Raw genomic sequence first — 26,713 nt, forward strand, 5'->3', positions numbered from 1 at the left:
GACTCTACACCCGAATGTTTTTTTCGACACCCGAAGTAAACAATACTCGTACGCGTAGTCGGTGCTCATAGCGCCTGAAGTGTTTTTTATTTCCGCCGATAGAAGGCAGCACATCGACCTCGGAGGGACGCTCAATTAGCGCGGCTTGGGTCAGTCCTCTGTTCTCGTCGGCTTCGTGCGGTTGTGCTCTTTGCGTTGTGATATTAACTGTGAATTAATCGTGATTTTTTACGTGCATCCATTAACGATAATTTACGTAAATCATGGGTCCAAAAAGGCTTAGTTTTGCCAGTGGTAGTGGTAGTGGTGAGAAAAGGAAGAAGGAAATGCTTTCTATAGAAATTAAGCAGGAAATTATTGAAAAACATGAGCGTGGCATCCGCGTGAGTGAACTTGCTAAACAGTATGGCCGTAATATGTCGACGATCTCGACAATCCTTAAACAGAAGGAAGCTATTAAAGCAGTGAAACCTTCTAAGGGGATCACTATAATTTCCAAACGCCGTACCCCTATCATAGAAGAGATGGAACGACTTCTACTAGTGTGGATTAAGGATAGAGAGATCGTTGGCGACACCATCACCGAAACCGTTATCTGCGAGAAGGCGCACGCCATCTTTACGGACTTGAAGGAGGAGAGCTCTGTGGGTAATGCTGGGGAGAGTTCAACCGAGCCTTCCTCAGATGATTTCAAGGCATCTCGTGGCTGGTTCGAGAAATTTAAGAAACGGTCCGGGATTCATTCAGTTGTTCGCCACGGAGAGGCTGCTAGTGCGGACACAAAGGCTGCAACTGACTTTGTTAAGAAATTCGAAAATATCGTAAAGGAAGAAGGCTACGTAGAGCAGCAGGTGTTCAATTGTGATGAAACCGGGCTGTTTTGGAAGAAGATGCCGAGTCGATCCTACATCACTGCTGAAGAGAAGAAATTGCCTGGGCATAAGCCAATGAAGGATCGGTTGACTCTTGCTCTATGTGCCAACGCTAGCGGGGACTTTAAAGTCAAGCCCTTGCTTGTTTACCATTCGGAGAACCCTAGGGCCTTTAAAGCACATAACGTCATGTTTTCTGGCGATCCAACTCGATGGCCTGGGTCACTAGGCAATTCTTTGTGCAATGGGTAAACCAAGTTTTCGGTCCTTCTGTGAAGAAGTATCTTCATGAGCAGAAATTGCCTTTAAAGTGCCTGCTATGCCTTGACAATGCACCCGCTCACCCCCCCGGGACTTGAAGATGATATCTTCGATGAATTCAAGTTCATAAAGGTGCTGTATCTTCCACCAAATACCACCTCTATCCTCCAGCCCATGGACCAGCAAGTCATCTCTAATTTTAAGAAGCTGTACACCAAGCACTTATTCAAGCAGTGCTTTAATGTCACGCAAAGCACCAACTTAACTTTGCGTGAATTTTGGAGGGGCCACTTCAATATCGTGCACTGCTTAAAGATCATTGATCAGGCTTGGGTGGGATTAACTCGACGGACCCTCAATTCTGCATGGAAGAAGCTGTGGCCTGATGCAGTTTCTCCCCGAGATTTCGAGGGTTTTGACCCCGAACCTGATCCCGTGGTCGGTGCAGCGGAAGCCGTAGAGGAAATCGTCTCCCTTGGCAAGTCCATGGGTCTGGAGGTCGACGCAGATGACGTTACGGAACTCGTCGCCGAACATCACGACGAACTGACGACGGATGAGCTCAAGGAACTCCATGCTATGTCGGAGCACATGAGTGATGACGAGGAAGAGAGCGAGGAGGTAGAACATGTGTTAGGTTCAGCGCAAATAAAAGAGGTGTTAGGAAAATATCAAGACGTGGTCGACTTCATCGACAAATACCATCCAAAGAAATTGCAGGTTTGTCGTGTAGTTTCTCAATTCGATGATGTTTGCCTAACGCACTTTCGAAACATTCTGAAAAGCCGTACGAAGCAATTATCTATCGATGCTTTCTTTAAAAAAACTGCGAAGCGAACTCGCGATGAAGAGGATGTAAGTGAACCGAAGAAAACGGCAAAGAGTGAAGAGGAAGAAAGTGAAACACAGAAAACGGAAAAGAGTGAAGCAAAAGAAATTCAGTCAATTTTAAATGTAAGTGATAGTGATTAAAATTACGTAATCATCAAAAAGAAAAAAAGAAAATGTAAAAAAAAATATAAAATATAAAAATTAAAAAAAAATAAGCTAAGTTATGTTAAAGTTCACTTAGTGTAAGTTAGAATAAGTTACGGTAGTGTTACGTTTATCGTAGTTAACCTCTCTACCTCCTCGCCGTCCGTCCGTCTCCTCTCTCCTCTCTGCGTAGCGAAGACGAACAACACCTGCGCTGGAGTTTCTAAGGTAAAGTGACGCTAAAAACCCGTTTCTTATTTATCATTTTTTGCTAATTCTTCTTATTTACATGTCTATTCTTCTTATTTACATGTCTATTATCTAATTTAGTGTTCATTATTCTCATGGGAAAGTTATGTGTAGTAGTTTATTAAGAAGTTATCATAGGTTTTTGGGCTCAACCACGGATTAATCCTATTTCAATGTATTCTTATGGGAAAATTCGTTTCGACATCCGATCAATATCTACATCCGAAGTTGGTTCTGGAACGGATTAAATTCGTATGTAGAGGTTCCACTGTAGTATACTTTGGAACTAGTTAAAGTGTGTGCCGGCCGGCACATTACCTTCTATACTGTAGCCAGTATTTTTCAGTATAGTATATACTGTAGGGAGAAAACTATAGTATAGTATTTGTTACAACACCAAGTTTTTCTAACACTTTTGTGTTGTCTCGCACAACCCTTTGGTGTAACCTTACAGATAAAGAAAGTGAGTTCTTTCTTGTCTACTATCCAGCATTTTAAAATCATTTTTTGGGTGTGAGCTACACCTGTTTCCTCTGGAAATTATGCATTGGTTGCTCTAGAATAGATTAACCATACGATTTTATTATCTGGAAGGTTGCGGCAATTGACTGTGCGGGAAATACAAGTGTGTGTCTTTCCTTTCTAGTTTAGTTGTGCTAAGCTATGTATATCCAGTGATACGTGTTCACTTGATACTCATGGAATTTTCTTCTCTTTACAGGAGGACCATCCGAAGTGTGGAAGCGTTTTCTGCAACGTCCGCAGCCAGAACTTTTGCGGACATGATTTGTGTAGGAGGCACGCAGCATGCGCAGTCTCCAAAGGTGATCTCCGGTATTGGGACCCGCAGGTATGTACCGTGTGCACAAACCTGATTACTGAGGCTTTTGATTCCCCTAAGACGGCAGAGTCAAGGGACGCAGCAAGGGAGAAGCTTCGTACCTGTGTAAGGGGCTTTCAGAAGAATACTTCTGGGCCCTATCTTCCAAGTGAGAAGATGAGGGCTTACCTTTTCCCCAGGGCGTCAGCTGATGCAGTGATTCCCCAGCCTCAAGTGGAGATACCAGTGGTTCAGATCCCTGTGGATTCTGAAGTCGTGGACGCCCTGCAGGACATCCAATTGGACGATAGGATGTCGGAGGTGTCCGAGCGTTTGGAAGATGACCTTCTGGCAGAAGACCAGGATGAAGAGCAGACTCCAGACAATGAAGAGGAAGAGGTCGACGAGGTGTCGGCTACTCCGGTTCAGGCCCCTGAACCTATTCCCTCAACATCGTCCTCTCTCCCAGATGAGCTGGGAACGACCCTTTCCTCCATCGTTGGAATGATCCAACAGATGCAGAGGGAGAATAATGAGAAGGCGGCTGCAATGGAGCTGGAGATGCGGAGACTTGCAGCATCACGTGGGCCCCAGAAGCAGCTCAGCGTGAAAGACCTTCCCTTGTGCTCAGATGTTAACCCTTGGAAGTATGCTGAGCACATGCCTATGACGACGGGAAAAATCGTCATTTCGGAGAAGTTGGGCTCAGTCCCCCTTGAGGAGGTGGAATTCTGGCCCAGCAAGGAGTCGTATCCGGACTGTTATGTCCGTCTAAGGAAGGAACCAGCCTCAAAGGAAGAAACAGAGCCGAAGGAGGTCATAGTTTTGGATCAGGCTAAGGCTCAAGCTTTATTGTCAAGCTCGATGAAAGAGAGGGGCTTCTCAAACTCGAAGGTACCTGCTTTGAGTAAGAAGCACCCTTCCTTTGTGTCCTCTCCTTCTAGAGCCTTCCCCTTCATGCAGAAAGGGTTAACGGCTGTGCTGAAAGCAGTCGAGGCAGGTAAGCCATGCCCCTCCTTGGAGGAGTGTAAACCTCTGTCTTTGGCCCTACCCATGGACCACAAGGACTGGAAGGACGTCCATCTTACCTTCTCAGTCGGGAAGTTGGAGGCTGATATTGCCGGACGTCAGTTCGGTGAGAACCTCCCCAAGCTGTCTGACTTTCTTTTGCGAAGGGAGCTTGAGACAAATGAAAGACTTGCTGCCTCAATGTCTCATCAAACAACTCTGGAGACAATGGCAAGTGACCCCAAGGTCCATGAGATGTTCATGGTAGTGGCTAAGACACACCTAGTCACAGTGACGAAGGACCTTTATAGCTTCGTCAAAGCTAGGAAGGCTTGTAGGGAGTTCGTGTTTGCCTCGGCTACGGTGAGGCACGAGCCAAGGAAGCTAATCTCCTCCAACATTTGGGGCAAAGACCTCTTCCCTAGTGAAGCGGTCAAGGAGGTTGTAGATAAGGCCGCCACGGAGAATAGAAACCTTCTCCAGAAGTGGGGCCTATCCCTCAAGAGAAAGTCTTCCCCGGATGAGGGTCCCCAACCAAAGAGGAAGACTAAGAAGACTAGGCTACCCTCTCGGCCAGCCAAGCCATTTAGACAGCAGCAGCAACAGCAATTTCCTATGCCTACAGTGCCCCAAATGGTGGCACAAACCCTGACCACGTACCAATGAGTACCCCAAGCCGTGTCGACGCAGTCTCCGGCATTTAACCCAGCGTTCGAAGGGCAGTCAACTACCTTTCGAGCGAAGCCTAGAGGAGCAGCCAGAGGTTCGTCTAGACGCCCTTCAAGGGGGAGGGGATTCAGGGGTGGTCGCGGTCAAGGAGGCAAGGCCTCAGGGCAACAGCAGTCAAAGTGAGATGATACCGGTAGGAGGGAGACTTCAGAATTTTCGGGATCGGTGGACCTTCGATCCCTGGGCCCACAGCCTACTCAAGAATGGACTGGGTTGGAGCTGGTACAGCACTCCACCCCCGTGCCCTCGTTTTTTCCAACACTCCACCCCCATTCTGGAGGAGTACATTCAAGAACTGTTGGAGAAAAGGGTAATCCGAAGGGTAAAGTCCATCAAATTCCAAGGGAGGCTGTTTTGTGTTCCCAAAAAGGACTCAGAGTCATTCTGGACTTGTCGCCACTCAACAAGTTCATTGTGAGCTGCAAGTTCAAGATGCTAACACTGCAACACATAAGGACCTTACTGCCCAAGAGGGCATTTACCGTCTCCATAGATTTGTCAGATGCCTATTGGCACGTTCCAATCAATCGTCAACTCTCCCCCTACCTAGGGTTCAAGCTACATCGAAGACTCTACGCCTTCAGAGCCATGCCATTCGGGCTAAACATAGCCCCAAGGATCTTCACAAAGCTTGCGAGCGTAGCTCTCAAACAATTATGCCTAAAGGGAATCCAGGTGGTAGCCTACCTGGACGACTGGCTAGTGTGGGCAGCATCCAAGACAGAATGTTTGCAAGCTTCCCTACAGGTGATCCAGTTCCCAGAGTATCTAGGCTTCAAGATCAACAGAAAAAAGTCTCGACTTTCTCCATCTCAAAAGTTCCAATGGTTGGGAATCCACTGGGACCTAGTGTCACACCAACTCTCCATCCCGGCGAAGAAGAGGAAGGAGATAGCTGGTTCTGTCAAGAGACTTCTGGATTCCGAAAGGATATCAAGACGCGAACAGGAGAGAGTGCTGGGTTCTCTCCAGTTTGCCTCAGTAACAGACCCGGTGCTAAGAGCACAGCTAAAGGATGCAACCGGAGTTTGGAGAAGTTATGCATCAAATGCGCGAAGAGATCTGATAAGACCAGTTCCGCTTCGTCTACGTACGCTTCTCAGGCCTTGGTCCCAAGTAAGGCAACTAAAGAAGTCGGTACTTCTTCAGCCACCTCCCCCCTCGTTGACTATTCACACAGACGCCTCGAAGGAGGGGTGGGGAGGTCATTCTCATCGGAAGAAGGCCCAAGGGACTTGGTCCAATCTATTCAAGACATTTCACATAAACTTTCTGGAAGCTATGGCAGTACTCCTTACCTTGAAGAAAGTCTCCCCTCGTCGCTCAATCCACATAAGGTTGGTGCTGGACAGCGAGGTGATTGTGAGATGCTTGAATCGACAAGGATCGAGGTCACCACCACTCAACCAAGTGATGTTGGCCATCTTTCGACTGGCGGAAAAGAAGAAGTGGTACCTGTCGGCAGTTCACCTTCAAGGAGTCCGCAATGTGACAGCGGACGCTCTATCCAGGTTCACACCGATAGAGTCGGAATGGTCCCTAGACGCAGGATCATTCTCCTTCATCTTGAGTCAAGTCCCAGAACTGCAGATAGACCTCTTTGCGACGAAAGACAACAAGAAGTTACCCTTTTACGTGTCCCCGTACGAGGATCCCTTGGCGGAAGCAGTGGACGCGATGTCCCTCAACTGGAACAGATGGTCCAGGATTTACCTGTTCCCTCCTCACAACATTCTGTTGAGGGTCCTCAACAAACTGAGATCTTTCAAGGGAGTAGCGGCAATAGTGGCTCACAAGTGACCGAACAGCGTGTGGTTCCCTCTGGCATTGGAACTGCGGCTGAAGTGTCTACCGTTACCAGATCCAGTTCTGACCCAGCGAGTTCAGAAGTCGACTGTCTGCGCTTCATCACAGAAAACCCGGAACCTGCAGCTCATGATTTTCTCTCCCTAGCGGTGAGAAAACGTTTCGGTATTCCGAAAGACAGTATAGACTTCCTAGAGGAATATGAGTGCAAATCTACTAAAAGGCAATATGAGTCATCATGGAGGAAATGGGTGGCCTTTGTCAAGGCGAAGAATCCGCAAAAGATCTCGACGGACTTCTGCTTATCTTTCTTCATCCACCTCCATGGTCAAGGGTTAGCAGCCAACACAATATCAACGTGTAAATCTGCTTTCACAAGACCCATTTTATATGCCTTCCAGGTCGACCTCGCTAACGATATTTTTAATAAAATTCCGAAAGCCTGTGCTACGCTCAGACCATCAGCACCTCCAAAGCCCATTTCATGGTCTTTAGATAAAGTTCTTCATTTCGCTTCGCTGTTGAACAATGAGGAGTGTGCTTTAAAGGATTTGACCCAAAAAGTTATTTTCCTATTTGCACTTGCGTCGGGGGCCAGGGTTAGTGAAATTGTAGCCCTCTCGAGAGAGGAGGGTCGTGTTCAGTTCTTGGATGGGGGAGAACTGAACCTGTTTCCGGATCCTACGTTTCTCACCAAGAACGAGTTACCCACCAACAGGTGGGGTCCCTGGAGAATCTGCCCTCTGAAAGAAGATGCATCTCTATGTCCAGTGGAATGCCTAAAGGTCTATCTTCGTAGAACTTCAGACTTCAGGGGTGGTCAACTATTCAGGGGAGAAACATCAGGCTCAAATTTATCACTGAAACAACTTAGGGCGAAAATTACCTATTTTATTCGCAGAGCGGATCCAGACAGTACACCCGCAGGTCACGATCCGAGGAAAGTTGCCTCATCCTTAAATTTCTTTAATTGTATGGATTTTGAACATTTTCGTTCCTACACTGGCTGGAAGTCTTCCAGAGTGTTCTTTCGTCACTATGCGAAGCAAGTGGAGCAACTAAAGAGGTCTGTGGTAGCAGTGGGTTGTGTCGTTAACCCTGCTGTTTAACTCTGCGAGGAACAGTGGATTTAATTGGGACGATTAATTCCGGGGTGAGTGTGTAGTTACGAACTGTTCTACAAACTAAGTGTTAGGGCACTGGGTTGCCCACATTGACTGTTCCACTTTCAAAGGTGAACCTAGCATAAGTGCAGACATGTGTGCCGAGCGTTTCCAACGCTAATGTAACTGATTAGTAATACAGACTTTTATGATCTTGATACCTCGGTATGTTAAAAGTGGCGCTAATGTTTTTCTTTCAGATAAACAAGTTTCTGTTTACTATCATGCTTATGCTTATTTGTTGGTTATCCTCCTCTTATATATATATATAATGGTTGTTTAACCTGTTTTATTTATTGTTTGTCAATAAACTAGTTCTTGTGAACCTTGCGTCTCCTTCACCTGTGTCAATTTATTTGATATAATTTTGCATTACGTTCTATGTATATTTATCTGGGATAATTCTAATAGATTGTTCCTTTATGCAAGCATTCTTTGCATTGGTTTATGCTTTCCCTTGGCGGGAGGACTCCATGCCCTGAGGGGACGGTGGAGGATATGCAAGTTTTCCGCCTACTCGGATATAAACCTTTGTCCAATCCAGTATTGAACGGAGAACTGGTCGATATTTCATATTGACTCAGTGGTTATTTACAAACTATGCTTTACATGATATAGGGTGAGAGCACTATATTGGCTTGTCTGTTATTCATACATAGGTATATGTACTCTTCGAGACTTTTCCAGAGTCTAGTAGGACTCTTCCCTGTAGGGGGCAGGAAGCACTAACATGGTCTATGGTTAGTTGAAAAGATGTATGACGGTAACATCTTAGGTCTCTAGGTCTAGTTGGCCGGGAAATACCTTCGGGGAGTACGGCACGTTTTGAGAATCCACAGATACAGTAATGTTCTGGTATACTTCCATCAGGACGACATGGCTTGAGCCCAAAAAACGGATTTTGAGCGAAGCGAAAAATCTATTTTTGGGTGAGATGGCCATGTCGTCCTGATGGACCCGCCCTTCCCTTTCTTTAAAGGGCTGTAGGTCCCCTCCTTACATACAGTATCTGTAGCACCTTGTGTATCGCTACAAGGAATACAGATGGCGCCGTGAGCGGCGCAATGCACGCTTACGAAACGGGAGAGGAGAGATACCTTGCGAGCGGCTCTCCTTTCTTTCTCGTTTTCGTTTTCTTGCCAATTGACCCCTTCGAAGTGTTAACTCTGTTCGGGGTGCAGATTGCTATGTGGCGTGTCAAGAATACGTCCTCTGATATTTCGCGATATCCCTGGTTCTTTTATTAGGGATATTCGCTCCAGGAGTTAGAATTCTGGGTACCTTAAGGTAAATTCTCTGGGAATATCGCAGTAGTTATATATACCCAAGGAAGCTACCCTTTAGGAACTTCCATCAGGACGACATGGCCATCTCACCCAAAAATAGATTTTTCGCTTCGCTCAAAATCCGTTTATTGTTTATTACTTCTCTTGTATTTTATTTCCTTGTTTCCTTTCCTCACTGGACTATTTTTCCCTGCTCGAGCCCTTGGGCTTATAGAATCTTACTTTTCCAACTAGGGTTGAAGCCTAGCTGGTAATAATAATAATGATGATGATGATGATAATAATAACGTGCAGGTAAAAAAAAATACTCTTGAATCACACCCAAGTTGCAATTACTAGTACAGTATGTCTAAAACAACATCCTTCACTCTGACTTCCATACGATGAAAAGAAAATAGTCACTATTTATAAATCTAACTTTTAGAACAGTCCAAATATAGGGTGGAAGATTCTAAGGCTAAACACCCAAAAGAAAATGCAATATAACCCTGTTAGACACAGAACCACTGCAACACACAGTATGTGATTGTTCGTTATTATTATTATTATTATTATTATTATTGTTACTATTATTATTATTATTCTTTACTCAAGGGGTTCCTGTAACTACTACACTACGATTGTTCAGCAGCTACTTTCCACTAGGCATTGCATTATAAAAGAGACTCTTTAGCAAAGGTAAACATCTCTTCTAAGAGATGGTCACTTAAAAATCAAACCTTTGTTCTCTAACCTTGGGTAGTGCCATAGTGTCTGTACTATGATGTTCCACTATCATGGGTTAGAAACCTCTTGCTTGAGGGTATGCTCAGGCACACTATTCTGTTCTATTTCTTTCCTAACTTGGCTATTTTCCCTGTTGGAGCCCTTGGGCTTATAGCATCCTGCTTTTCCAAATAGGGTTGTAGCTTAGCTAGTGATGATAATAATAAGGAAGATCTTTACATAATCTGGTCACAGATGGAATAAAACTTCTAAAATATTGTATAGTATTAAATATCATGATGAAGAAGGCAAGATTGTCATAATTAACTGCATACCTAGTATTACGTACAGGGTGATACAGTCTGGGGAGATCTGAGGGCATAGGATGGTAAGAATTATCAAAAATCTCTAGCAACATACACAAAGAACTAGCTAAAAAATATGGCAGAGATTGATATCCAGATCAGGAATAAGGAATTTTATAGACCAAAAGTTTTTTTCCAACAAATCAAGATGAGATTCGGCAGCTGAAGACCTGACAAGAAAACAATACAGTACTTTACTCAAAACAAAGCCGAATGAAAGAGTTAAAACGTTTCATCAGAATAGATTGATCACCAAAAATCTTGAAAGACTTTCTCAATAAGCCTATATTTTGTGCAAGTGAAGAAGAAACAGAACAAATGTGTTTCTCAGAAGTAAATTTGCAATATTTTAAAGGAATCGTACATAGTTGAATAAACATTATCAATGCAAAGATGTGTATGTTGAGAAGCCGCTGTCCTTAACCTAAATTAAGGCAAGGACTAGCACCATTATCTGCATATACAACGAGCTTGTTTTCTAGGTCAAACCACATATGTGTATATACAGTAGTATGAAATGTAATGGACCAAGAACACTACCCTAAGCAATACAGTACCAGATCTCACATACCTTTACTCCCTATGGTATCCATCAACAACTACTCTTTGCAATCTATTATTTAGAAATTCAATAATGATGTTAAGAAAAGATCCACTTTCTCCCAACTGTTTGAGAATCAAGGGCTTCGCGATTAACACAGTCATAGGCCGCACTAACATCAAAGTCAGTCATCTGAACTTCCTTACTACAATCAAAGCCAATCATCTGAAGTTTCCGACAACAATCAAGATTTTTATGTACAGCATTGGAGATTGTAAGAAGACCATCACATGCTCCAAGATATTTACAAAAGCCTAATTGCAAACTAGGGAACAGATTACCTTCAGCATACCTATTTAGAATTTTTGTCAAAAGACATTCAAAAACTTTAGATAATATGGGAGTTATGAAAATTGAGCAGCAATCAGCAGGCCTAGAACTACAACAGACACAGAAGAAAATAAAACAGCCAGTTGAGGGTGTCGGAAGTATGTCTATTCTATCAGACAGTGAAAACAAAGCGGGTACTCAGTGTGCTGGCAGGAGGCGAGGCTTCCTCTCCACCTGTCAGTAACTACCGACAACTACTTATAAATCTTAACAGTTCAGATCCAGCTATGCTGAAAACATACTCTACTAAAGGACGAGGGTTTGTATCTGTGTAGGGATTAATACCTACTCGACCTACCAAAATTTTCAGGGGCCTAGCTCTGATGAAATAACCAACACCACATAGAGTAGTATAGTATACCCAATTCTTAAATACAGTATTCATGAATTTCCCATAGCTAACAGTACGACTACAAAACTATGAGCCTAGCTTAAATTGTTCTTTATACTTTTCATTAAATTCAAGAGATTACATTATTTCTAAAAGGTGGCCCAGCAAAAACATTTCTGTACATCAATATAACTAAAGAGAATATAAGTTATGTTAAAGCAACTCCACATATAATACATACTGTATTGAAAGGTCATCACACTGAAGACAAACACGTTTTCCGAACTCGTGTAGATGTTTGCTTATTAACTTGATACACCGTTTTCCTTCTCTTACTCTCTGATCTGCATCACTGGCAAAATCTGTCGTTGCTGATAATGGAGTTCCATCTGCTGATCTAATTAAAGTGGCATATATAATCATCTGTGAAATGAAAAAGTGTTAAACATTAGCCTTCTACAAAAAACTTATCCAAAGCTGGTGAATGCATTATCAAATGCACTGCATGAAAAGTAAAAACCACCTTTCTTCATAATATGATCATCTGTCAGACTGAAAATTAGATAAAAAATATAAATACCTTTAAAGGGCTAAAAGAAAATAAAAATATTAAATGAAAATTGAAGTCAGTGACTTAAAAATGAACACAATCGTAAGTCTAGTGGCTACCAAAAATAGCAAACACCAATTCTTTCAAAATTATTTAATCGACACAAACCAACATCAATATGCTAAACAGCATACCGTACATTCAAAGAACATAAAATGAGTTGAAAGGGGAGAGATGGTGAGATATTCCCACATCATGAAAGATCTATTCTCACCTGATATTACTTCCCCTTTTGTTTAAACCTCAGAGAAATGGGCATAAGAAAAAAAAAATTGTGCATACAAGAATTTCTAGTCTCTTTCTCCATCATTGCCTTCACTCGAGGATGAGAGCTTGCAGCGATTCCGGAGGAGTGACTGGAATGTAATCTGGGAGGATTGATGAACAGGAGGCGTCATCCAACCATGAGAGCTTTTACCACCCAACACTCCGAGCTGTATTGCTGCCACATTGCCCAATGGCAATGTGGCAGAAGCTGGAGTAGGGGCTTGATGATTTCAACATCCTCTGCTTCCCTACCAGGCGTTGCCTAGTTAGGCGCAAAACAGGGAGCCTGACCTCCAGCCTTTCTCGAAGTAGAGGGTTCTGGAACCATAGGTCTTGATCTGGGCTTTGTCATTGTCTTCTTTGAGGCTACATTTGCTGGGTCGGGAAGCAGCAACTTTTTGTGCAGTTGATCTTGAGGAGTTACAGCCCTTAAAGCTAACTGCCCTTTGGATGAGGGAGTCATGACTCTCTTTCCTCCACTTCTCAATGGTCTTCTCGATCTCTTCCACCGGATAGAGGGTCAAGATGTCCAGGATTGGTGCATTCCTTAGTGAGAGTGCTGCTTCCTGTCCCACTTGGCTGGAGAAACATGAAGCTTCTGCATCTCTCCACTGATTGGCCACTGAAGAACTAAGAAAGTCACTGCCTTTGTCACTGCCTTAGCCCCTGAGAGTATGAGGTCAGTGAATTTCTCCTTCATTGCGGGACCCAACAAATCCATGGATGTAGAGAAAAACACCAAGGCTCCCGACCAGTGGTCGATCCAGCTGGTGACCTGCAGATTCTGTGGCTGTGGATTTGGCAGCCAACAAGGAAGTGCCCTTGTACTTCAGTCAGTTTGCTTTTGTGCCTATTGTCAGAGCAGTCACTGCAAGATCTATCGGAAGAGAGGGTTAGAGCGGCCTCATCCAGGACATAAAACTTTCGTTGTCGAAAGAGGGCTGGAGGCAGGATCTTAGTGGATATACTCGATCGAAGTGAATTCTTAGGTCGGTGACCCAAGAGTTTACCCAAACAAGTGCATCTCACACAAAACCCAACCGTGAAAGCTCAAGCAGAGGCCTGGAGGCTTCAAGGGCATTGAAGCAACGACCAATCTCCGTTATGCTGTCCTTGAGCGGCTCCGTAGCTGTTTCTCCAACTTCGTTCAACTCCTTGATGAATGAGAGAACTCTGAGGAAGGTTGAAGTTTCTGACCCCAGGTTATCTATCTCCATTGGGAGGAGACCCACACTAGGAAAACCTTCCTTTACCCGAGATTCCTCTCTCCCCTGAGTAGCAGGGTCAACAGAGGTGTTAGAAGATCTCTATCTCCCTAAGGAGTGAGACTTCTTCATCTCCGCGATTTGCGCTACGCGATGCTTTTAGATGCTGCACATCTGGGTAAGGTGCGCCAGGAGGAGGTGTCTGACCGAGGCACATCTTGATGAAGTGCATCTGGATGACGCACGTCTGTGCAGCGCCTCAAGGTGAGACGCATCTGATTAAGATGAGTCTGGGTAAGACGTGGGTGAGGTGCGTCTGGATGAAAAACCCCTGGTTGAGAAGCATGTGGATGAGGCACAAGTCGACATCTGGTAGAAGCTTGTCTGTGTTCTTCTGGATGATGAAGAGGAAAGGTTGACTCGCAACCTTTCTAGAGGGATTTGAGTGCTCACTTGTCAAGCACTCTGACGTCGCTTAAAGCGAAATGACTGCAAACTAAGTTGGGCTATCAGCAATGCAAAGCAATTAGTTTCCAATAAGCAAGGTTAAGAAGATTGATTCAACACCACTTGGTAGGAGACCTGTTGCTGGTGTGTGTAGACAAAGAAGGAAACAGAATTCCTTCAGGAAGGAGCTTGTTCCTTCGACTTCAGGGAATTCTAACTAGGTGACAAAGGTGAGAATCCTGCATTCACCTTTGGTCAACTGATTGAGTTGTGGGAAACATGTTATCCTTAAGCAAGTCTCAAACTCAAAGACAACGTCTCAAGACGCTATAGTCATACCAGGAACAAAATCCAAGATTACCAAAGAAAAATGCTAGAATAAGCTTGAAAACCTGCCAAAGTCTCCAACCAAAGGAAGAATGCCTGTCTCTGCTGACAGTTGGTACCAAAGTGACTATTTACACCTTGTTATAAAATTTTAACAGCCATTTTCTCCAGCTTCACTGTTATCTCGTATGTAAAGGACAAAGATTTATATTTGTACCGGAACAATATTCTCTTCTATCTATCTTTTCTTGGAAACCTTCCATTTAAGTAAAGAATTCCTTTCCTTACATAGTCTCCCCTTATCAATGGAACTCGGCATCAGTGTGCAACCTCTGTAACATATCGAGGTGCTGCAATTTCTTCTATTTTGCCTAAATTTTCAATGCACAGTACAGTATTTCCAAATTAGCTAATCATAGCAATATTGTGACATCGGTCTCTATTTCAATTAGATGTTCAACACCGTTACTTTGAAACGGTTCCACATAATCCATTGAGAAGAAGATAATTCCGCCTGCAATAGTTTTCACTTCTATAGTGACAGTATTTACAAGTTCATTTAGAAAATTTCTAAATGTATGTAAAGAATTCTTAACAAATGATAATTAAGATTGCAAGATCATGTCTCATGTTTGAAAAACAATAAATTTTGGTGCCAGAAGATAATGACTTCATGGCTTCTCATAATGTTTATACAAGTTAAGGTAAGCAGAGGTCACAGGTCCCAGTATGTAAGGACACAACAGTTTACGTCAGGTTAGGCTAGGACAAGGTGTGATAATCAATCTCGCCAATACTTAAACCAAAGCCTGTTTTACGATTGGTTTTATTGTAGAATAATACAATATTAGTTAGGATATTGAAACTTCCATAATTGAATAGATTTCTGCAAATACAGTACAGTATACTATTTTGAATCTCATACTGTATACTGTACTGTTGGAAACTACTACAGTATTAATAAAGTTACAGATTTCAATAAAAAAAAATTCGCGTTTTGCTCTTATCATTACCTAGGCACCTGGTACGGAAACCTCCTCCCACCAAACACTTCAGAAAAAAACTTATATGTGGTGCTTCACTCGTAAGTTATTTGTTCAAACCTAATAAAGGACTCAGCGTTTTATATTCTAAACCTCTTAGTTATTTGACTTCAATATTGGAATACAGTATACAATGTAATTAAAGTTCTTATTTCATCTATCATGTTAACAATGATAGGTTACGGTAGAAAAGCATGGTACACTTAGTCTGATAATGGAAAATAGAAGCTAAGTCCAATGTTCAAGCAGAAGCTAGAGCGCAAAGCTACAACTCAATCCTTTGTTAGGAGTGTATTCACCCCTTTGTTAAGTTTGTATATCAATGGTTTTATTCAGTCAATTATACAATATTTTAAAGTATCATGATAGAAGTGATTTATTTTGCTGTTGTTCTGTTTTATCTTATGTCGAGCAAGATTAAATTTGGACCATATATCTGTTCAAAATCAATTAAAAATCACAATTCAAATATCGACGAAATAATAGCTCACTAGGCTAACCCGCGAAGCAAAACATGTTCTGCTTGCCAAAACATCAGAGCAATGAGATATTTAATTGGGAGAGCAACAAGTTACTGCAAGGCATAGACCAATAAACCAAGGGATAAATTAGATAATTAAAATAACACCAAAATATCTAGCCCCAAGAGCAAACGCGCATAGCAAAAACATGTTCCGCTTGCCTCAACATAGAAACGAGATAATGTAGAATCCCAAGTGAAGTGAGCTACAGTGGATCTAAAACCATTATATAATTAAATACTATTAGCATAATTTAGTGTACCAACATACAGGTAAAAAAATCAAGGATGGAGATTTTTGTAGCACAATGAACACAGATACGAACGTCTCCATAGACTATAGGTTGGAAAAAATCACATTCTCTATACGTCCTGAAGACCTGGAAAACCAAAGCTTTTATATTTTGATCATATTTCCTTATTGTTACTGGGTTTGGATTGCTGTAGCTTTTTTTATTACTATGACAAGTTTTTGCTGATGATGAACAGCATAAACAAAAAAAGTTTTTTCCTAGGTTACATTGCCCTGTAATACAGTAAAATAATACCAATAAGACTAGTAAATGGTGTATTTTTAGACATTTCAAACATTATTGATAAAAATACCTAGCACAAACCCCTAGCCTTCCAGTTATAGTAATCAACCCATTATACTAAAAAAATAGGTATTTGCAACACAAATCATTATTAAAAGCATTCAAAGCAATGATATACACTATGTAAAGGCCTTGTTTTTTACAAATTGTTTATTGTAATATTCTATGATTTTACGTCATAAACTCAATAACATAGATATAAGGGACTTCTCGTTGACCAAGGACATTAGTAGCTCAAAATAAGCACAGTAAAAAAATAATGTGGGAGAGGGTTAAGTTTAATTTTCTTCCTAGACAGCTTCCAGGTCTCCCAGCTGATTATTATGCCAATCAAACTGACAGGCAAGAAAGATTGACTTTTTCCTACGGCAGACTAGCCTATCTTACACTGACCCCAACAGCCTGACTTATCTTTGGTTCCACAGAACTTATAAGGCTATTGCTCACCCTTCACTTTAATACTAATTTTACCTGTGTTGCAGAAATACCCATGGCAGGACAATGTTACCTTAACTTATATTAGGAAAATACTGGAACCGTATGTGTGGTGGTCTAATATGGAGCAAAGGGAGCGATCAGCTGACAAAAACAGTAACCTTGTTTGTTTACTATCTGGCGATGTCGTGTCAGTAGGGGCGTTTCTTTCGATGACATTTAAGGTTGAAAGGAAGCGTTCATTTCAAAATACAATGAGCCAATGAAGTAACCCCGATTTATTCGTTGGTTTAGTTAAGGAAGTCCGAGTTTATTCACTTGCTTCAATAAGGACGCCACCGTATAATCGTTAGTTTTACTAAGGAGCTTAGCGTTCATTGATTTTAGTTTTCAGGGGTTATGACGTGGGCCATGCTAAACTACGAATAATAATAAAAGAAAAAGAAAACTACGGATAATACAAATATATATTTGGTCAAATTTTCCCGTCTCTGACTGTCTAGACTACTTGAAAATTATGCCTACTTGGGCTTCTCGAAAATTCTTGAAAGGAATTGTAGACAATATAATGATTGGAAGTAGTTTGATGGCTATTTCGAATTTATCAACTAGGGAATGGTAGTTAAACAAAAAGCTTGAATGATAATAATATAGTGAATAATTGCCGAGGGATTTTGGTTAGTAGTTCCTTGATAATGGCTAATTATAATAATTGGGCTTTTTTTGTTTTTTGTTTTTCTTTTTAGTCGATAGTGTACAGAGGACCACAACAGACTTCGTAACACCCCCTCCCCACACCTTCACACCTCGAACTTTCTATCTATCTCTCTACTGCATTGCTTTAGCTAGCAAACAGCAAAACACATTACTAATATATGGACCATAGGAGAACACTTTTATTAAGAGAGCTTCTAAGATAAGCAATGAGTCACAGCCAATATTAACGTAGGCCTAGATATAATGTTAGAGGGACAAGTCCACTCAACTTCTGAGTCGAGACGAAACGATCCAGAGCAAAATTAGAGAGATTTTGAATTTCATCATCCAGTTTCAACATACAAATATAGTCAGTAAATACAACAAAGTATGATTATATGAAATTCAAGTTTAGTGATTCACGCATGTATGATAGGCTATAATTTGAACTTGATAAATCTCTGTAGGCTAAACTTCTATCAGAGTTCCCACAACCAGAGGAATTATTTCAAGTTCCTTATCTGTCATTGTGTTATTTCCCGTTTATATCCATGAAAAAAATATAAAAAAAAACTAAGACTTAAATCAATAAACTTACAAGAGCTCTCTTGTTCATGTGAAAAGTGATATTTTGATACTGGGTTTGCTATCAACTTGCTTGCAAAAATATCCAACAAATTTTCAGTGTTCAACTAACTTAGTATCCCAATGAACCAAAATTTATGGGGCACTCTAAAGAATACATGAAAAATTTTGTATTAGTTTTTATTAGATTCTTTTGAATAATTTTTTTTTCTCCCATTTGCCATTTTCCACAATTTTGGTTTCTTTTCCAGGATATCGAGGATATCCAATCCAATGTTGTTAGTGTCTTCCCTTCCATTTGCCTGTTTTTGTGATCTGCTTGAATTATAATTGGTCGTATGTGGACCTGTTTGAATGTCAAAACACAACAGAAAGCTTCGTGTGTTTTTGTCTGTCAGGATATAAGAACATGCTGCAATATGTGCAGACCTTTATTTGTCTATTTAAAATAGAATAGACTAAGTCAGAGAGTGGGCGTGAGTATAAAGAACTTCAAAAAGGTGTTTTGATTAAAAAAGCACCACGTATAGAGAAGTGAGGGATGTAGATGAGTATTCAGAAAGTAGTGCTTTTTTTCCTTTGTGTGTGTGTGTGTGTGTGTGTGTGTGTGGTGAGAATAACAGGTTTTGGGTGCAAGAACTTGGTAGTTTTTGGAAAGGAATCTGGCTAGTTTTCATAGGAAAATCATGGGTGTGGGTGATCAGATATATGAATTTGTAAGAGGTTGATTGGTCAGGTGAAAAGAATGAAAGCTGATGTAAAAAGAATGAGTTTGAAGAGGCGAGAATAGAGAAAAAATAGACAGTGGAGTGGAAATGTATGACATAGACTGGAAACTTTAATAAGGAAGAAGTTTGGGGATGAAAATATAACTAAATGTAAGGTGTTGATGAAAATGTTACTTGCTGCTGTACCTCCCAGTAAGTGTGAGTTTATGAATCTAAAAAGGAAGGGGAAAGTGGGATGGGAAAATGAAAGATTGAAATGGGATGATGTGTTGGAAATAGTGGAAGATCGTGAATTTTAAAGTGATTTGTATATGAAGAATGGAAGTAGTGTGTATGTTGGGAAGTAATTGGAGAGACAAGTGTCCCATAGCCCAAGACGTATGAAGATGCATTGACGAGTAACACGACGAATGTTATGGCAAAGTTTCTGGCTTAATACTATGGGGATGAACGAAGAGACACGGACACGAACTAAACGAGGATTGAGGTGGTCTATCGGAAACGTCCTTGCATTGCTATCTGCTCGAGTGTGATCAGAGATCCGTTCAAGCTCGATAGTTTCTTACGGTGTCTGCAACCCTCACCATTCTTGTGAGCTAAGGATGAGAGAGAGAGAGAGAGAGAGAGAGAGAGAGAGAGAGAGAGAGAGAGAGAGAGAGAGAGAGAGAGAGAGAGAGTAGAAAAATTATATCTGGTGAAAGGAATGAGATTGCTAATATAATGACACGGTTGCCAGAAGACAGAAATGTAAGTACGGTATAGAATGTGAACCCTATGTTCTTGCCTAAGTTCTGATGATTAGTAAAATCATGTAAAGGAGGTGATGGTTCGACGTTTGAGGGTGTTTAGTATGGTCTGGAACATGGGATAAAGGATGAATTATCTTTAATTATCTCCATGGCTGTGAATAAATTAAGGGCGAGAGTAATTAGAGACCAGAAGAAATCGGATTGATGAACGCAAACAAGTATCGTAGGGAATTGAAACAATGTGTATGATTGGAGTATTGCCTTTTCAAGAGATTTTGGTAGATGAATCGGTTGTATAAGATTGTAGTGTGTTTACATTACGGAATGGAGAAAACTGTTGTATATCGTGGTGAAAGCGTGAAAAAAAGTGAAAATATTACATTTAGTGTTTGGGTGGTGTTCATTATAATTGGGTTTTTGAGAGGAAGTGTTATGATTGTAATCATGAGAGGAGTGATGTCGATGGGGTGACCAAACCAATAGACGAAAGATATGAAAATGTTGTTTATCTGGATAATCCAAAAGAGATTTTGTGTTTGTAAACATGGTAATAGCGGTAGACTGATTGTGTTCGTAAAGATAAAAGATGTACAGTTAATTAACACAGGTGCACAAATTTCCTTCTTGAATGCTAGTATTCTACGCGAGGTAGAGAAATTAGAGGAATATTCCAAAATCCTTTTGATAGAAGGCATTGGAGTGGCGCATCGGGATTTAAGGATTTAAGGATTTTATTAACTCTAGCGACCCCTTTCAGGGTATGAGAGTACATTACAAAATATAAAAAGAATATAGTATGACTTACAATAATAGTGCAAGATGGCAGTGAAAAGAAGCACAACTACTTCTATTCACATATCTATACAATACTGTACATATATCCGTATACCCATATATGCCATGTATAATGGGGGCATGAGCCCATATGGACTAGATAAAAAACTAATGATATATAACTAAAACTGTTCCATTATTATTTTTACAAACTTTGCTAGCTTGCACAATTCTCTCTTATTTTCTACTTTAAACAACTGACTTAACCTTATACTATTTGGTCTAGTGTAATAATATCTTTTTATAGACAATTCTCTGAGGCTACTAAAATGACACACCAGAGTATAATGGTATTCATCGGCCAGTTCCTGGGTATTACACATTGGGCATGTTTTTGTCCCTTGGGAAGCCGAGTATCGCTTAGCGACAGGAAGCCTGTGGTTACCACATCTAAATCTACTGAGATACTTCCAGTCATTATAATCCAGTTTGATTAAATATTTGCTTAAGACTAATTCAGTCTTAAATACTTTATAGTTAGAGTATAACCTATTTTCATTAATTTCACATAATAAATTCTGCTTATCTATATCACATATATAGCAATGAGTTCAAGTTAAAATGGATTGTAAAAATTGAAAGTATTCTAGACAATTGTGGTCTATCTAATATCTGGAACAGCCAATGTGAATTTAATAGTAATTGGGTTAGGAAATGTGTTGTTCCAGATATTAGATAGACCATACTTGTCTAGAAGACTTTTAATTTTTACAATCCATTTCGACTTGAGCTCATTGCTATCGTGCAACTTTCTTAATAGTAAATACATGGTGTGGGATAACTTATGTCGTTTATCTTGACTGATCCTTATCCAAAAGTTTACCATTCTCTTTTCAATTTTGCTTGTTAAACCAAATTCTCCGTAAGCCATACAATTTGCTGACTGCTTCTTTATCTGAAGAATACTTTTTAGATACTTTCTATGAAAAATTTAGCTTTTGGAACCCCCAAATTTCGCTTCCACATAAAAGAACTGGGGTGACCAAAGGGTCAAAGAGTTCACATTTTATATCCTCTGGTAAGGACAGTTTTCTGTCTCTTACTCGATAGACTCTGTCTATCAACAAGTTTCCTTTTCGTGGACCTAAAGAGGAGTCTCCCTACTGGGGCCTTTTCTCCGTTTCCATGCCAGTCAACCTCTCCCCTTTTCTCCTGCCGTATTGCTTAGTGGCAGCAAGAGGGACCTGTCCCTCATTCAGCTATACGGGCATTGACTTGGTATTTGTTATGCAAATGCCAGCCCGTGGGATGCTTGGAATATTACCATTACCCCCACTTGGGAACCAACTTCCAGGCTGCTGAATGAGGATAAGCAGTTCACTCGAAACTACCACTACTTTTTGGACTTACATCATTAGCTTCGGCTATCTAAATTTAACGTAGTTTAAACTATTAACCTGTAAAGTAATATATTATCTAATTGTTTAATTGAACCCCTCTAGCATTAACGTAAACTACTTTAACCCTATTCAGATTGCAAATCTCCTTTAACAAATTTAAACGTAGTTTAAACTATTAACCTGTAAAGTAATATATTATCTAATTGTTTAATTGAACCCCTCTAGCATTAACGTAAACTACTTTAACCCTATTCAGATTGCAAATCTCCTTTTACAAATTTAAATTAGCCAATTTCAAATAACATTCTCTTACGGGCTGCCAACGCAAGAGCCCGTGTCTTACACAAGGTAAGGCAATCTACACACACAGTTTTCTGGCCTTTGTCAGCAGACTATACATTACTCTCTGGGCCTGTGTAACCTGTGTATTTATGGCCTTGCAATATGAACCATTAAAATTAAAAGTTGTACCTAAATATACATAATCATCTACTACTTCCAGCTCTGCATTACCAAACACGAAAGGAGTATGTGATCTGACTTTGCCTCTGGAAAATATAACTATTTTTGTCTTAGCGGTGTTGACTGTTAGGTACCAGGATTCACAATATTCATACACAGCAGTTATAGCAATTTGCAAATCTTCAGCTGATTCAGCCATAACAATAGTATAATCATCATAAAAAGGACATAGATTCTTAAGAACACCTAAATATCGTCATCACTGAGGTTTTTCCGTATTTCTGAAGCACACAAATCAAGTTCTCTGTAGTTCCTGCTAACAAATTGTTCAAAATCATTTAAGTACACAGCAAATAGAAGAGGCGACAGGTTTTCTTCTTATCTTACACCAATATTACATGGGAAAAATTCTGAAATTGAATTACCTACTTTGACACAGGATTTAGCATCTTCATACATATTATATATAACAGTGATGACCTTACCATCAAATGCTTTTTTTTTTTTGTAATCTACAAAGGCACAATAAATTTATTTATTTCAGTCTCATGTCCTGGGGACATGAGAGGTTCGTCCATAACCTTCTTCTTCTTCTTCTTCTTCTCCTTTAGATTTTCTGGAGCTTACCACCTGACGGGGACTCTATACTAGAAGAGTCATAGCCCCCAAGTCCTTCAGGGGGCGTGAGGTCAATAGGATCGTGCAGTTTGAGTGGACGGAGTCCAGAGGTCTACACTAGCATTATGCTATTCCCCTCAAGACCTCATTCCGTTGGCTTGTTAATACCTCACCAAAATTTTGGCCGCATTCTTTTCGTAGTTGCTGTCCATCTTATCCAGCCAAGACGAGAAATGTTTTCAAGATGGAACTTTTAATCTTGGTAGGCTACGAGTTAAAAAAAAAAAAAAATCTTACTGAAGGCCCAAGAAGTAGTGCTTGTTTTAGACTATTTTAATCGCAGGACGAAACTTTCGTTTCGTAAATTAACCTTTCAAGGAAGTACAGGTGGGAGGAATTCTTGAAGGTGTGGAAAGATACGGACGTTTCAGATAAGCTGTTGATTCCCTGTGAAAAGATATTTGAAATCAGTAAAATTCGTTGTAAGATTCTGTTTTATATATTTACAAACACATACACACAAACGCACACAAACACACACACACAAACACACACACACACACACACATATATATATATATATATACTGTATATACATATATATATATATAAATATATATATATATATATATATAAATATATATATATATATATATATATATATATATATATATATATATATATATATGTATATATACATATATATATATATATATATATATATATATACAGAACATATATTTTTCATTTATTGTTATCTAGAATCCTAGATGAACACCAGCTTCATTCTTTCACTACTCTTCAAATTACTTGAATTAATACAAACTGAAAATAAAAAACAATAAGATCCTAGAAATATAAAAAGTATTTTAAAAACCAGACAATCTCTCTCTCTCTCTCTCTCTCTCTCTCTCTCTCTCTCTCTCTCTCTCTCTCTCTCTCTCTCTCTCTCTCTCTCTCTCTCTCTCTCTCTCTCTCTCTCTCCATGAATTTATATGTATTTACCTTATCATATCTGTATCTCATCATGTTAGGAAACCACTTCTGCCATTTTCCATCGATGTAATCTTCGGGTTTATTGTGATAGAATCTGTGCCTTCCCAGTTCGTCTCTCGTATCACCCAACATAATCCCAGATCTCGTCATACAAACACCTGACAATGAATATTAATGCTTTTAAAATGATGTTATATATATGTATATATATATATATATATATATATATATATATATGTGTGTGTGTGTGTGTGTGTGTGTGAGTGTGTATGCACATGCGTGTGCTTCTGTTTTGGTGTGTTCTGTTGATGTATTTGTGAAATATATATATATATATATATATATATATATATATGTGTGTGTGTGTGTGTGTGTGTGTGTATGTATATGTATATATATATATATATATATATATATATATATATATAGATTTATATATATATATATATATATGTAGATTTATATATATATATATATATATATATATATATATATATATATATATATATGTCTGTGTGTGTATGCACGTGCGTGTACTTCTGTTTTGGTGTGTTTTGTTTATATATTTGTGAAATATATATAAATATATATATATATATATATATATATATATATATATATATATATATGTGTGTGTGTGTGTGTGTATGTGTGTGTGCATTATTTGTTAAGTTTAGACATCATTCATTACTATTTTATGAAAGTCAGTTAAATCAATATATCATATATATTTTCTAAAAACCTTCAAAATCATCACTACGTACGTTTGATAAAAATGAACAACTAATGATATTATGGTAATTTCCTAACAACTGGAAACCCACCCATCATGACATCCTCATTGGAAACAGTTCTCCCGTGACAGGGATTTGCGGCTGGGTAAATAACTTCACCGAATATCTTCAGAGCACCTTGGCTCAAGACGTAACCAGCTCCTGCAAGAAGAGATAGCACTTGAAATGGATGTTATAGAAAAGTCTTGATGCAGTATACATTCAATTTTTTGGGGAGGGGGGTCATTCTATGTTTTAAATTAAGTGGAGAGACTTTATGCAGCTCCTGCAAGAAGAGTATGAAGCGCTTGAAATGGATGTGGTAGGAAATTACTGGCAAAACTCCTACAAGATATAAAAAAAAAAACTGTCGTGTGGTTTATTTGTCACATTTCTCACAACTGTCTGAAACAGGTTTTAAACTCGAGCATGTGCCATGTGGCCATTACCTTAAATGCTGCTGCTTTTTAACTTAGATTACCTTAAAACTTTTTCCAATTTCCTTAAATTTTAAGCCCGAAATTACCTTAGAATTACCTTGAAACCATGAAAATTGCCCCAAACCAAGGTAATTACCTTAAAAGTTTAAACCTGCTCACAGCATTCATGGCAAAAAATTTATCAGGAACCGAATTTCCTATTTTTCCTATGAAACTGATTATGGGGCAATTTACACTAACCCCTTGCAGCCACTCCACTCATATAGACCTAGGAATTTCAGAAATAACAAGAGTAATGAAAAACTTGAACTTCCTCATTCCTGTTTTCCTGAGGCTAAACTAACTAGTTTAGCTTTTCGATCTCGTGAGATTAAAGCTCTGTTGATGGACCTTGATGCTTATGGAGGTGTAGACCCAAATGGTATTTTTCCTTTGTTTTTTATAAAGACAGCAGATTTCTTAGCTCCAAAGTTATCTGTTATTTTGCGCAAGTTAGCAAGAAGAGGAGCTTTTAGCACTAGTTGGAGAATTGGTAATGTTACTCCTCTATGTAAATGTGTTTGTGGTAGCTCAAGTCCCACTGATTACCGCCCAATTTCCATAACTCCCATATTATCTAAAGTTTTTGAACGTCTTCTGACAAAACGTCTTAATAGGTTTGCTGAAGGTAATCATCTACTCCCTAGTTTGCAATTTGGTTTTCGTAAAGGCCTTGGAGCATGTGATGCCCTTCTTACAATCTCCAATGCTGTACAGAAATCCCTTGATTGTGGTCGGGAAGTTCGTATGATTGGCCTTGATTTTAGTGCTGCCTTTGACCGTGTTAATCATGAGGCCCTTGTTTTCAAACTGAAACAGTTGTGAGTGGGTGGGTCGTTTCTTAGCATTATTATTGATTTTTTAAGTAATAGATCTCAAAGAATTGTTGTTGATGGGCACCATAGTGATTATAGGAATGTGATATCCGGTGTTCCACAGGGTAGTGTTCTTGGCCCATTACTTTTTATACTATATACACATGACATGTGGTTTGGCCTAGAAAACAAGCTTGTTGCATATGCAGATGATGCTACTCTCTTTGCATCAATTCCATCCCCTGAATGTAGATCTAGGGTTGGTGAATCCCTTAATAGAGATTTAGCTAGAATTAGTGCATGGTGCAAATTATGGGGTATGAAGTTGAATCCTAACAAAACTCAAAGTATGATTGTAGGTAGGTCAAGGACGGTGGTTCCTCAACATCCGGATCTCAGTATTGATAATGTTTCTTTAAATATGTATGACTCTTTCAAAATTTTAGGTGTGATTCTCGACAGTAAATTTACTTTTGAGAAACATATAAGGTCTGTGTCTTCTTCAATTTCACAAAAAATAGGCTTATTGAGAAAGTCTTTCAAGATTTTCGGTGATCAATCTATTCTGAAGAAGTGTTTTAATTCTTTCATTCTACCTTGTTTTGAGTATTGTTCTCCTGTCTGGTCTTCAGCTGCTGATTCTCATCTTAATTTGTTGGACAGAAACTTACGGTCTATTAAATTTCT

At 39.8% G+C, this 26,713-nt stretch overlaps 2 protein-coding genes across 4 annotated transcripts in view; both read right to left on the reverse strand.

Moving 5' to 3' along the window:
- The window catches only part of LOC137652230 (vesicle-trafficking protein SEC22a-like), a 58,947-nt gene extending 41,762 nt beyond the window's left edge, over positions 1–17,185 (reverse strand). Inside the window, exons 1-2 of one of the 3 annotated variants that reach the window (XM_068385465.1) lie at positions 17,126–17,185; positions 11,743–11,924 (exon numbers count right to left, since the gene is read on the reverse strand). In XM_068385465.1, the coding sequence (XP_068241566.1) occupies positions 11,743–11,924; positions 17,126–17,170 (227 nt within the window). In that variant the 5' untranslated portion in view covers positions 17,171–17,185. The other 2 variants (XM_068385468.1, XM_068385467.1) reach the window with 2 other exon arrangements.
- Positions 17,186–23,296: 6,111 nt separating this feature from the next.
- Positions 23,297–26,713, reverse strand: part of LOC137651470 (glycoprotein-N-acetylgalactosamine 3-beta-galactosyltransferase 1-like) — a 19,807-nt gene continuing 16,390 nt past the window's right edge. Inside the window, exons 6-8 of the mRNA XM_068384694.1 lie at positions 24,784–24,894; positions 23,969–24,117; positions 23,297–23,410 (exon numbers count right to left, since the gene is read on the reverse strand). Of these exons, the coding sequence (XP_068240795.1) occupies positions 23,297–23,410; positions 23,969–24,117; positions 24,784–24,894 (374 nt within the window). The remainder of the gene's footprint in view (positions 23,411–23,968; positions 24,118–24,783; positions 24,895–26,713) is intronic.

This window comes from Palaemon carinicauda, chromosome 13 (genome assembly GCF_036898095.1).
Source record: "Palaemon carinicauda isolate YSFRI2023 chromosome 13, ASM3689809v2, whole genome shotgun sequence".
Lineage (NCBI taxonomy): Eukaryota > Metazoa > Arthropoda > Malacostraca > Decapoda > Palaemonidae > Palaemon > Palaemon carinicauda.